This window comes from Agelaius tricolor, unplaced genomic scaffold (assembly GCF_023055355.1).
Source record: "Agelaius tricolor isolate 1412-34295 unplaced genomic scaffold, bAgeTri1.0.p SCAF_1, whole genome shotgun sequence".
In the NCBI taxonomy this organism is placed as follows: Eukaryota; Metazoa; Chordata; class Aves; order Passeriformes; family Icteridae; genus Agelaius; species Agelaius tricolor.
Window position 1 is genome coordinate 113,171,505 of NW_027269261.1, and position 13,006 is coordinate 113,184,510.

General features: G+C 41.9%; 1 protein-coding gene across 3 annotated transcripts in view; it reads left to right on the forward strand.

The window, feature by feature from the left end:
* The window catches only part of KIF13B (kinesin family member 13B), a 124,492-nt gene that overhangs the window by 85,339 nt on the left and 26,147 nt on the right, over positions 1-13,006 (forward strand). For all 3 annotated transcript variants that reach the window (XM_071447761.1, XM_071447768.1, XM_071447776.1), the window contains 10 exons: positions 2,488-2,517; positions 3,048-3,147; positions 3,467-3,593; positions 4,887-4,942; positions 5,899-6,023; positions 7,132-7,308; positions 8,818-8,910; positions 10,122-10,274; positions 11,584-11,661; positions 12,155-12,208. In XM_071447761.1, the coding sequence (XP_071303862.1) occupies positions 2,488-2,517; positions 3,048-3,147; positions 3,467-3,593; positions 4,887-4,942; positions 5,899-6,023; positions 7,132-7,308; positions 8,818-8,910; positions 10,122-10,274; positions 11,584-11,661; positions 12,155-12,208 (993 nt within the window). The remainder of the gene's footprint in view (positions 1-2,487; positions 2,518-3,047; positions 3,148-3,466; positions 3,594-4,886; positions 4,943-5,898; positions 6,024-7,131; positions 7,309-8,817; positions 8,911-10,121; positions 10,275-11,583; positions 11,662-12,154; positions 12,209-13,006) is intronic.

Consider the following 13,006-nt stretch of genomic DNA (forward strand, 5'->3'; position numbering starts at 1 on the left):
AAATCCATTAGGAGTTTGTTGTGTAGATTTTACTTCAAATATTAGACATGGAAAACAATATTAAGTAAGTATTCAAAACAAAAATTAATCTAAAGTATTCAAATTAAAAATTCAAATTAAACCAGTGCAATGTATATTTAAATAGTGTCAAATTCCAAATGTTAGAATTCCAGGAAGCACTTATGGCCCACAGCAGATGTTGGGCAGTTCTTGGACAGTCTCATACAAACTGCACCCCATGTGCATCCCTCTCTTTTTAGGAGACACTCCAAGTGTCTTCTTGCAGTGCTCTTGTGAGTTTCTGGTGCACTTTGACTTTTTCTCTCCAAAAGATAAATAAGAATTCAGTGACTCCCTGGAGCTGGCAAAGCCAAAATCTGGTGCAGCAGAACAGGTCTCTGAATTTGTTTGATTTGAGACAAGGCCAGCTAAGTGGAATAGTAGGAGAAGTCCCAAAATATTTACCCTATTGACAGTGTATGATCCAATCCATGTCTGCTCCCCTTTTTTTGCTTAATCAGGATGGCTTTTCCTTTGAGCTCTGAAGTACTTGGGGTTTCTGTTGTCTCCTAGCCAAGGCACTGTCTGTTCCCACTGTCTGTCTGGGGTACAAAAAGGGGAATTTTTCCACCTTTCCAGCAGCATCCTGGGCAGATTGTTCGTGTTATTCCCCATGATGCTCCTGCTGCCTCTCCCTGCAGTTTTTCCATCACAGCAGCCCCTGATACCCACATTTCCTTCCTATAAAGCCAGGAAACTCCTGAATGGAGGAAGTTTCTCTCCTAGGACAGCATGATTGATTCTTGCAGTTTTTCCTTGACCCACAACCTACAAGTGCCATTTTCAGCCTGTTTTGTAGGGAGAATTCCCAGGGGAGCATCCTGTCTGCCTCACCTTATTTATTCCTCAGTGAGTTCCTGATCCACTGACCAGTTCCAGACTTATCCCACAGAGCTGGCAGTCCCCAAAATAGTACATTTTATCAAGGAGAAAGACTTCAACTCAACTTGAGAGAGAGAGAAACACCAGTGAGTTATGCCTGACACTGATAACCCCCATGGGAAAGGGCCATTGAAAATCAGATTTTATGAGACCTGTTGCTTACAATAGGCTTCGGACATCAGCACCTGGATTTTTAGTCCCCTCATTATCATTTCTCTTATCTCAGTTAAATGAGATATCTGTGGAATATGAAAGATTTTCCAAAGACCTTGAACTAAGGAAATGCCTCTTCTCTGTAGCTTTTTAATTATAGCTTAGCTAAGTTTTTGCTTTCATGATAAAGGTAGAAAAGTAGGCTCTGGTGGCTCATTTTTGCTTAACTAGCTAAGTAATAACTCCTTGAGGATTGGAGCCCTCATTCCTTTTCCATTCCCTGTGAGGAGGGGCAGTTGTGCTTATTGCAAGTGGCTCTGCTTGGGATGAAGGTCAAGAATTATAGCTGGGAAAATAATGGGAATAAAAAGTTTAAAGTCTGCATTGTCACTCCTGGTGTGGCTGCTGTTCTAATTCCCTAATAATTGCAGTAGATTTTTGCAGTTCTTCTCCTTTGCAGCAAAGTTACCTTCAATGATTTGGACACATCTCAGTTTTGGGGGCAGTTCTGGGCCCCCCATGACAGGACAGACACCAAGGGGCTGGAGCATGTCCAGGGAAAGGAACAGAGCTGGGGAAGGGGCTGGAGCACCAGGAAGGGCTGAGGGAACTGGGAAAGAGGCTCAGCCTGGAGAAAAGGAGGCTGCAGAGGAAATTTTCCTCTCTGGAATTCCCTGACAGGAAGGGGCAGCCAGGTGGGATCGGGATTTCTCCCAGGGAACAGAGACAGGATGAGAGGGTACAGCCTCAAATTATGCCAGGGGAGGTTCAGGTTGGATATTTGGAACAATTCCTTGATGGAAAGGGCTGTTCAGCCCTGGCACAGCTGCCCAAGGCAATTGTAGAATCCCCATCCCTGAAGTGTTCAAAAAACCTGTGGATTTGGCACTTGACATTCAGTGCTGACCATGGGGGTGATGTTGGTTGATGGTTGGACTCAATGGTCATAAAAGTATTTTTCAGCCTTAACAGTTCTGGGATTCTATACCAGATTTTGATTTTTCAGCACTTGCTGAAACACTTAAGTCCTAGAGAGGTAAAACAGCATTTTTCTTTGCTGTCCAGGATCAACATGTTTTAAGGTGTTTCTCCTGTTTCTTTCTTGTATTCCACTTTATTTCAATTATTAAGACTTCTGATAGTTAACATTACTGTCAATTTTTCCATTATAATTATTGGATTGTTCTATTTGGTGTTTAGATGAGATGATATCAGCAAATCTTTGGGATGTCAGTGGGTTTTAATTCTGTGACCATTGCTAAACTCAGACTTTTATTTTTATGTAAGACTGTTAATATTGCTTAAAATAGTTACACCTTTTGCATTCAGTATGTTTCCTGCTATCAAAAAAAAAAAAAATTAATTACATGGTTTTTTTGTGTTTTGGCCTAGGAAGAAGAGGATGAAATGGACAGTTATCAGGTAAAAATTTGAAATTCTCTCCTACAAATGCAAAAGTTTTCAGATTAAAGCATATTAGAGGTGGAACTGAATGTTCTTAGGGATACTCAGGTGTTTGGGTTTTTTTTTTAAAGGACATGAGCACTTGAAAAAAATCATTTTAAGGGCACATTTGCAGATGCCATAAGAGTGGGATGGTGTGGGGTAGGGATGGATTCCTGACATGAGGCTGCTAAACTCCCACTGAGGGGAGTGGTGAGGACTGGGATTTCCAGCTCCAGTGGTTAGTGAGTTTTTGAGTAGTTTGAGGGCAAAGAATTGTATAAAATGAAGGGGTTTTTTTCAGCTGGGTAGTACAGAAAAAAAGCAAAAGAGTTGGCAAGCAAAAATATTTCGGATAAGATCTGGAAAGTTGAAGGGTTTGGATGTGTCTTCATCTTCTGCTTGGGTGTAGGATGAGCAGAAGGGTTTGTAGAAAATGTGCAAACCACAATCAGGAAACCTTGGCTTTCCTGGGGCAATATTTAATGTGGGTTTTTTCCCCTTTTTAGGACAGGGATTTGGAGAGGCTCCGTCGGAAGTGGCTCTGTGCCTTAACAAAGCGCCAGGAGTACCTTGATCAGCAGCTGCAGAAACTCGTGGGGAAGCCTGGTAAGGAAAATGCTGTTAAAGGCAAAAGGTTGAGAGATGGGCACACACTTTTTATCTCAATATGTTGTCAAATTTAGAAAAGATGTCCATGGAGAGTTGGATCTCTGAACTCAGCAGTAATTTGCTTTTTTGGGGGGGGTGAAGTTAAAGCTGGAGAAGCCTCTATGAAATTGTTTGTTGGTTTGAGGTGTTTCTTTGGGTGTGCTGGGTTGTGAGCAGAGCAGGTTCATTCTGTCATGGGGGGTAGAAAGTCCCTGCCACGTGCCAGAGGCACTCAGAGCTGCTCTGCTGTCCTTACCGCCCTCCTGACATCTTGCAGATAAAACCGAGGACGACGCGGATCGGGAGGCTCAGCTCCTGGAGATGAGGCTGACCCTCACAGAGGAAAGGAATGCTGTGATGGTTCCTTCTGCTGGCAGTGGGATCCCTGGAGCTCCAGCAGAGTGGTAGGAACATCCATTCCCTGAGGAGGGATATAAAAATAATGCACAGCCCATTCCTGCCTTTGGATTGTGGCCATTTTTTTTTTCTCTCTTCAATCTGGCCTCTGTACCCTGCATGAGCAAAGTTGTTAAAATTAGGCCTCTTGCTTAAATTATTTTATCAGGTTGTGTCTCTGAAATCCAGAAATGCTGTTTGGTAAACGATGCTGTTATTGATCAGGGTGTAATTATAACCTTCTGAAAAAAAGGAATCAATATTTATTACCACTGCACTTGCCATTTAAAAAAATTAGCTAATATGTTAACCACCTAGTTCATTCACTTAAAAGGCTGCCCTCTCATCATAAAACTGCATCTCCAGGAGCATTTTGTTGCACTCCTGGTTTGAGAACAAACTCTGTTTAGTCAGCAAGTGTTCCATGTAATTTTCTGAACATTAAAAATAGTAGAGAGCACTAGACTGAGACTGCTGTGCTGGATCAGCTGTGAGCAACAACTGCAGATAAGGATTTGGGGTTGTTTCACCTCCAACTCAACTTCAGTTCCTTGAAACTTCCTGAATATCTTTTCTGAGCGAGCCTCTAACAGTATTTATTGATGGAATTGAGTGTCATGGAGTTTGAAGCTGAAGTTTGTCAGAGCTTCTAAAACATAATAAAAACATCAAGTTCTTGTTGGAAACACATAACTTTCACATCAGTGTGTTTCATTAGGTTTGAAAACAGGGGGGGAGCTGCAGGAAACTTGCTCCAGGAAGAATCTGGTTTGCACCAGAGGGAATGTTCAGTATGATTCAAGCACTTCATATATTACAAGGCTCTTGTTCACTATAAATTCATCAGTTTTGGGTCAAGATGTATTTTGTAAGAAAGAGTAATAACTGTGGAGTGGCAGCATCAGTGTTAGTTTAAAAACTTTGAGACTGGCTTTTCTGATTTCCCCATTTTCCCTGCTATCACTAAAGTAGAGGGGTTTGTGTTTCATGAATGTGTGTGTCAGATTAAATAAATTTAATTTTGCTATTAGCATTTAGGAGAGAGAAAACACTTCAGAAAGCAGAGGTCAAAGAAGATAATAATTCTAAGAGAGCTGATATAAAAGAAATACTAATTTATTTGAGTCTTTTGGAATCTGCAGCAGTAAATTAAAATAAAAGATGTTTGCCAAGGTTATCAATGGTCTGGCTAAAAATTGCAGGCTGAATGCAGTGTCCTGGGGGTTTGGACCACCAGGGACGTGTGCTGGGTAAATCTCTCTTACTTTAAATGCCACCATTGTCCCTGTCTTGTATTTTAGGACTCCTGTGGCTGGTATGGAAACCCACATTCCTGTTATATTCCTTGACTTGAATGGTAAGTGGTCCTTAAGATGGCAGAGTAATTTGGAAACAAACTTTGTCCAGCCACTGAGGTTTCAGAATTGAAGCAAGCTCTTAAAATTAACCATAGCCTGGAATGGCAGATGGATGTATTGGAGAAGTGTCCATTTTTCCTGAAACATATTGCTTAATGTTTTAAAATAAGCAATATTGTGTATGGAAGAAATTGTAGGGTTTTAATAATCCCATTTCAGTGCATCCCAATGCAAGATCCAGTTTGAACAATGTATTTGTCACATGCTCCTACCAAAGATGGGGAGTTGGAACCAAGAAGCTCCAAGAAAATCCAGGAAGTAATCAGTTAAACAAATCCTTGATAGGATGTTTAAAAGAAAGTTCACATTTGGATGAGAGGTGTCAGGTGAGAAGGGGAGGTGACACTCAGGTGTTGGGAGGAGACCTGGGCTGCAATCCTCTGGCACTGGTGGTTTGTGCACCTGGAACAGCACATCCATGGATCCAGTGGCTTCAGAGAGGAGCTGGTTAATAATTCATGGACAGGGACTCTAGGCAGGACAGGTTGAGCTTCTCAGAAGCCAGATTAAGAGTTTGTTTAATCATGGTCTAAAAGTACTGTGTTTTCTCCTGTTCAACCACCAGTTTATCTTAACAGCACCGCATATTTAATGCCAAATGAGCTGAAAATTCACCTGTGGGCAAGGAAGGTGTGTTTGCCATGGGGGGAGATTCCTGCCCTTTATTAGGCACCTTGGAGTCTGTGTCCCCAAATCTTTGTGCACACTTCCTGTATAGAAATTGGATATTTTTTTTTTTTAAGTGGAACAATTCGGCTTTAATTTTGTTGGTGAAGTCTAAGTAGCCAAGGTGGGGAGTTGGGGATGAAAATGCGAATTCATGGCTTGCTGATGTTTTTTAAAAAGGATGATTGCTTTGTGTTTCCTCACCTTCCACATCCCCTCCTGTTTGCAGCTGATGACTTCAGCTCCCAGGATAACCTGGATGACCCAGAGGCAGGAGGCTGGGATGCTACTCTGGTGGCAGAGGAGGAGGAGGAATTCTTTGAGCTGCAGATTGTGAAGCATCACGACAGTGAGGTAAGGGAAGCTGCAGACCAGGGAATTTCAGTCTTCTAATTGTTCTTTTTATATGTCCACATGTGAAAATAATGCATCAAATAGGTCATAAAAGTGATAAAGCACTTGTTTCTCCTGTGAGCAATAGTGTTTTCAAGGAATATTCACTGGAAGTATAACCATGATTTGGAAAATAGTAAAACTCAAGGATCTTCCTTCATCCCAAAAACCTGAGATTCAGTTTGTATTTAACAAAGCAAAACCCCTGAGCAAATTAGAGTACAAAAGCCCCAGCTGAAAAAACAGTCAATCTTAATTGTTAACATTTTAACCTCTGCATTGTTACACTCATTATCCTCCATTTTGCCACATAACTCATAGTTTCACAACTTTACAGCTGTTGGTTTATAATTTCTACTATTAGGTTTAGAATCTCTGACTTATTCCTTACAGTTTTGCTCCTTTCTCTGAATTTTTTTGTTTTTTAGAGGAGCTTTATTCCTGGTAGTTCTGTTAGGGATTTTTTTTTGTCCTGATTTGTGTTTAGAGCCTGGAAATTTGGCTACCAGGCCATTTTTCTTATGGCTTGAAGATAAACCATTTAAATCTTCATTAATACTTATATTTTAACATGCAAGAAAAAAAAAATCCAGCTTTTCCTGTATTGCTAGAAGGGCTTCAGCAAAGTTATTTCTCAAATACAGACTGGAGAATTTTTGTGGTGTGATGGAAGATTTCCACTGCAATCTCTGTTGCTCTCTGGTTTATCTTAATAAATTAGGCCAAATGGTCCTGCACTTCTGCATATTTTATAATTTATTTGCAATGATCCTGGGTGTTCAAAGATCTTTTTTCAAGAGGAAATGTTCCAGAGTTTGAGCAAGTTGGCATTTTTAATCCCAACATCTTCATTTGGCAAACTGATCTTGATTTTTAAATGGCCTCTTCTAAAGTGCAGGGATTTTTTTTCTTCACAGGGAGAGAAACGGAGAAGCCGACTCTCAAAATTTATGTATTATGTATTTTTGCTAATTATGCTTAATTAATTACAGTTAATTATACACCTAATTATGCTTATTAGAGGATACATTTATTTTCTTTCCCCCCCCCCCCCCCCCCACTTTTGCAGGTGAAAGCAGAAGCCTCATGGGACTCCACGGTCCACGACTGCATCCAGCTCAGCAAGGGGACGGCGGCGGAGGAGAGGGTTTACCTGATTGTCAGAGCCACTGTCCAGCTCAGCCACCCTGCAGAGATGCAGCTGGTGCTGCGCAAGCGCATCTGTGTCAACGTCTATGGCAGACAGGTAACAGCTCCTGCAGCCCTTCCCACTTCCCAGGACTCACATTCCCTCCTCTCTCCCCTCATCTCAGCCCGGGTGGAAGCGCCGGATCAGCGGCGTCCAGTGAGGCTTTGAGCTGCCAAGTTGTTTTCCTGCTATCCCTTGTGTTGTGGATGATGACACAGCTTGTTTTTTTAAGGCATCTAAATATGAGGAATTAGTTTTTCTATTAACCACTAAGGGCTTTCTCACTGGAAAAAGAAGAAGAGTTAATTTCTTGTGAGCTCAAGAGTTTGTATTTTGCATAAAGGAACTTCTGTGTTTCCCTAGCCCTGTATTAGGTCCACACATTGCTGCTAACCATTTGTATTTACACCTCCAGGTATCACCTAGGAATAGTTGAAGGAGAGATCCCTTGTGTTAATTCACCAGAGTTAATCACTCTTGGTCCTTTATGTTTTCCAGCTGATGCTCTTACAATAATAATGTGTAGGTGAGAGCAGGGTGTTTGATAAATGGCAGGCAGTGAAGTTGTCATTCCATTTGCAGCATCATGCCCTGAAAATAATATAAATTCTGAGAACGATGGGGGAGGAAGGAGTTTGTTCAGCACTGTCTGAGCATCCAGCCTCCCCTGGTAGTGATAATGACAAAGCAGAAAGCCTGGATTGTTATTCTGGTTGCACATCTGTAGTTAAAATCTGAAGCAAGAGCAAAGGGAATAGGTGTGGTCACACCCAGAAACCCTGAAGGCAACTCCCAGTGCTGGAAGTAGAACCCCAGTTCTTGGTGCTTCCATCAGGCAGAAGCTTTTTCTCAGCAAGGGAAGAGCAGTGAATTTTTTGTCATATGGAATGGGAGACTGTATTGAACAGATCAATTGAATGTGCCAATAATCACAACCGGGTGAAGTCTTCATCAATTCTGTTTTCTACAGATTTAGTCAGTGCCGTTTTTTTACTTTCATCCGACACAGAATCTTTGGCTTTCTTCCTGTTTTTCTGAAAACCCCCGTCAATAACCTTTCCTGGGAGTTTGTCTCAGCAGCATCTTTGAATGACTCATCTCTGCATTAATTCAACAGTCCAGTTCTTAACCCTGCAAGGCGCCAAGTCAGCATAAACAATGACCATGCCCCTTAAATCATTCTTCATAACGATCTCTTTGGTCAAGAATTTAATGTCTGTACTTGTCAATATTCAAGACAAGTCACCTAGGGCTCTGTCAAGAAAAAAAAAAAGCACCTCTAAAAGCAGCTGATGCTTGGTGAAACAGTCACCTTGCAAGGAAGGAAGTGACTCCTTCTCTGTATCCACAATAAGCAAGCAAATGATTTTTTTCCAGTTTGAAATCTTTGGCTCTTACATATTTATTGGTTAGACTTTGGAGTTTGGGCTTCTTTCATTGTGAACTGTATTTATTTCAGCTGGAATCTGTTAATCCACAGCTGGAATCTGTTAATCCACATTTTCCTCATGTTTATTTCAGCTGGAATCTGTCAGCCCACGTTTTCCTTGTGTTTCCTCCCCACAGGGTTTTGCACAGAGTTTCCTCCGGAGGATGTCCCCCCGAAGTTCCATCCCTGGCTGTGGCGTCACTTTTGAGATAGTCTCAAACATTCCAGAGGTGAGGAAGAAACCAGAGTGTCTCAAATTGGCCAAGAGCCTCCAATTTTGTGCTTTCCCCCCTCATTTTGAGCGTCCTGGCTCTTGCTGCTGCCAGCATAAACTGCGGTTTGTAAAAGATGGAGCCTGTTCCTTTACATGCTGTGACTTAGCAGCAGCCTCTGTCTCATCAGTGTCACTGTGTATTTTGTTGAGTGAGCATCTATTTGCTCAAGTCCTTGAAGAGGCAGTTTGAAGAGAGATGGGGGGGGAAAAAGAGGGAGGAAAAATGGGCAGGTGAAGTGCCTGCTGCGGGGAGCACGAGAATCTATGGAAAAAAATAACAAAGTGGCTTTTTCTCAGTAATGTCTTTATGCAACTCTTGATTCCTGAGCATATTCTCAGTTAGATGCTAATCCTTTCTTTCCAAAGAGATGCTCTATCAGGGCACTTGTGAAAACATTAACACATGAAGAGCCAAAACTCTGATTGCTGCCTGGCTCTTTCATGTTCTGCTGCATTTTGCACTCTGTGTTGAAATGCTTCTCAAGCAATGTTCTATTTTTTTTGCTTCTTGCAGCTCACTTGAAATTTTGTTTTCCTCTCAGGTTAGATAACGCCCCAAATGTGCTCAAGCACTTTTTAATTATGAAATATCTGAATGCAGCCCTTTTGCTAATTAATGGCAATGTCTTGCTGTGAGACTCTCAGAAAGAGCCCAAAAAGCCTCAAAACAATAACCACGTACAGCTTGAGATGTCTGTGACAGTGGCAGGAGCACCTGTGCAGGTTGCATGGCACAAGGTGTTTATTTGGATCAGAATCTTAAATTGGGTATTAGGAAGAAATTTAGAATAGATATTTAGGAAGAAATTTAGAATAGATTTTAGGAAGAAATCCTTTTCTCCAAGGGTGGTGAGGCAGTGATTGCCCAGAGAGGTTCTGAACTCCCCATCCATGGAAGTGTCCAAGGCCAGGTTGGACAGGGCTTGGAGCAACCTGGGATGGTGGAAAGTGTCCCTGCCCATGGCAGGGGGTGGAATGAGATGAGTTTTAAGGTTTCTTCCAACCTAAACTATTCTCTTGTTTCTCATGATTCTCATTTGCCTCTGAGCTTAAGGACAAACAGTGCTGAGCTGGTGCCGCGTGGTTTAAAAATGCATTTTCTCTGGGAGTGACATGGGAGATTTTGGTTTTATTTTCAAGTTCTGCCCTCTCTTTTTGCCTCCCCAGGATGCTCAGGGGGCTGAGGAGAGGGAGGCACTGGCCAGGATGGCAGCAAACGTGGAAGATGCAGCTTCAGCTGACTCTGAAGCCTACATTGAGAAATACCTGCGGAGCGTCCTGGCCGTGGAGAACATCCTCACGCTGGACCGGCTGCGCCAGGTCTGGCTGCAGCAGGGAGTGCTGAGAACACTGTGTGCCATCCAAACACCCTCCTGAGCACACACAGAATACCCAGCAACCCCCAAAAATACCCCAGTGCACACCTCAGCCTCCCAAAGTGGGCCTGTGGCAAAGATGCAGGGGAGCAGAGATGTCCTCACGCAGCTCCAGCATGGATGGGGCTGGGAGTTCCCTGCTCAGGGCTCAGTTCTGGGGGGCTTGGTTTGGTTTTAAGGTTGTTCATTGCTAATTCTGGTTCAGGAAATGGAGTTGTGTGGCCTTAGCTTTTGTGGTGGTGTTCACAGGGGTCCCAGGATGAGGGAAGAGATGAGAATGTTAACTCCATGTTTCAGAAGGCTGATTTATTATTTTATGATATATATTATATTAAAACTATACTAAAAGAATAGAAGAAAGGATTTCATCAGAAGGCTGGCTAAGAATAGAAAAAGAAAGAATGATAACAAAGGCTTGTGACTGACCCAGACAGTCCAGACAGCTGTGATTGGCCATTAATTAGAAACAACCACATGAGACCAATCCCAGATGCACCTGTTGCATTCCACAGCAGCAGATAATCATTGTGTACATTTTGTTCCTGTCCTGAGGCCTCTCAGCTTCTCAGGAGAAAAAATCCTAAGGAAAGGATTTTTCATAAAACATGTCTGTGACAAGCTTTTGCTTTCTGAAGCTCTACCAATAGTTTCTGCAGTTGCCAGTAGAATTTTTGTCATTTTGCCCACATTCTACTTTGAATTCACCAAAGCCATCCTGCCAATAAAAAAAAAGACATTGATTGGGTTAATTTTAAGTACTATAACTTGATCTGTTTACCAGGAAAAATACAGGAGAGAAAAACATTTGTTGAAAATTGTTCTCCTGGATATAAATTATGCAAGCACAAAGAGAAAAGTTATGCAAAACAAGCTGGAGCTTGTGCCTGCCCACTATAAATTCACAGGGAAGTGTGATGCACTTTAAATATTGAAAGCAAGTTCCCTGTCATTTATAATTAGTTTAAAGGATTAAAATAGGAGCACAGCTAGGAAAGAGAGTCTCAGTCTTTGCATCTCTGTCATCTCCTAGAATCAAGACTGCAAAATCCTACACGTGCCAATCAGCAAAATACCAGATGTTAAAATTTATCCATTCATAATTTTAGCCGTGTAAACTTTACAGACAGCAGCCTGTGCCACAAGGCAGCTCAGAAACATTTTACTTGTGTAGACAAAGCTATCCTGGGATGATCAGAGCTTTAATTCTTGCCAAATACATTTATTTTCTCCGTTTTGCTCTCTGTGACTGCCAGGAAGTTGCTGTAAAGGAGCAGCTGATGGGAAAAGGAAAACTCTACCGCAGGAGCCTGAGCTCCCCCAACGTGAACCGGGTGAGTTCTCCCTGCTGGCATCTCCAGCAGCTCCACTCTTCATTCTCAGGTCCTGGAGTCATGGAATAGAGCAATGAATTTCCTTCTTTTTGACCCCTCTGTGCTGTTCAGGTTTTTTTCCCCCTGAATAATGGATATTTTTCATTTCCTTTCCAAGTTGAAGGGTTTTTTTTTCTCTTTTTCTTTAGAAGATGTGAAAACAAGTTACAAGTATAAGCTGAACTTAAGCTTTGTACCAGTGTTGTGCATAAAAATGAGACTTCTTCTACCCAAAATTTGGAAAGAAATTATTTGATAGAACTGATTATCAAAGTAATGACAAATTCTGGCTCCTCCCAGGTCAAGAATTAATTTTTCACCTTTAATTTCTTGGATTTTGTTTCTGCTTTAACCACAAAACTGTTTCTTTTCAGCCTTACTAGTCAAGAGGCATAGTTATGAATTTTTGGAAGTTCTTGTTAAGAAATAATTCTGCTTCTTTTAACTCTTCCAGCTTTCTGCAAGCCGCCAGGATTTAGCCCCCCCTTATAACCTGAGCAGTAACAGGGTGAGTATCTGCAGATCTCCTGGGAAAAATGGGAAAAAAAGGAAATTTCTCTACTCTACCAGTGATTAGGAGCATAAAAAGGAAATATCTGTGAAAAATGGGCCACCCCCATGTGCTCCTGGATCCTTGGGACAGAAATAGGTTTGGATGTGCTGCTCTGGGCCTCTCTGGGGAAGTTCCCAGCTCTTGTCCCAGCCCCTGTGGGATGCTCAGGAGCATTTTCCAGCTTTAGAGCTCTTCCAGAGCTTTCACCTGGGTGGAGGAAAAAATTCTGGGAGAAAGGAAGAGGTTTGGGTCCCTAGGTCAGTTCAAGTCCAGCTCTAGACAGAATAAAGGCTGTGAAGAAAGTCCCTGACCTCCCAGTGGTCCTCATCTTGTGGTGGGTGATAATCCAGCCCATTTCACTCCTTAAAAACACCATTGTAGACCCAAAGCATTCCTTTAAAAGGTGAAAAATTAAATTTAAGCTTATTTTCCAAATCCTAGATCAACTGAAGGATCTCCTCCTGATAGATATTCTGCCCAGCAAGTGTGGAGTCATTTTGAGGGGGAGAATCTGGTGGTGACAAGGCATTTTAATGCATAATGCAGTTGCACAGAATAATAGAATTTTGATGTAGTGCTCCAGCATTGGTTGCTAAATCTGCTACATCTGATCCATGGAGAGAATGCTAAAATATGTGCAGGTGATAAAGTGTTTGTAGCAACTTCTATTTGGAGAGAACTGTGGGGTGTTTCAATACTGTAAGGCTTTTAAAGCAAAAATTAAAGATTAGGATTCTTAATGATTTCTGTTTT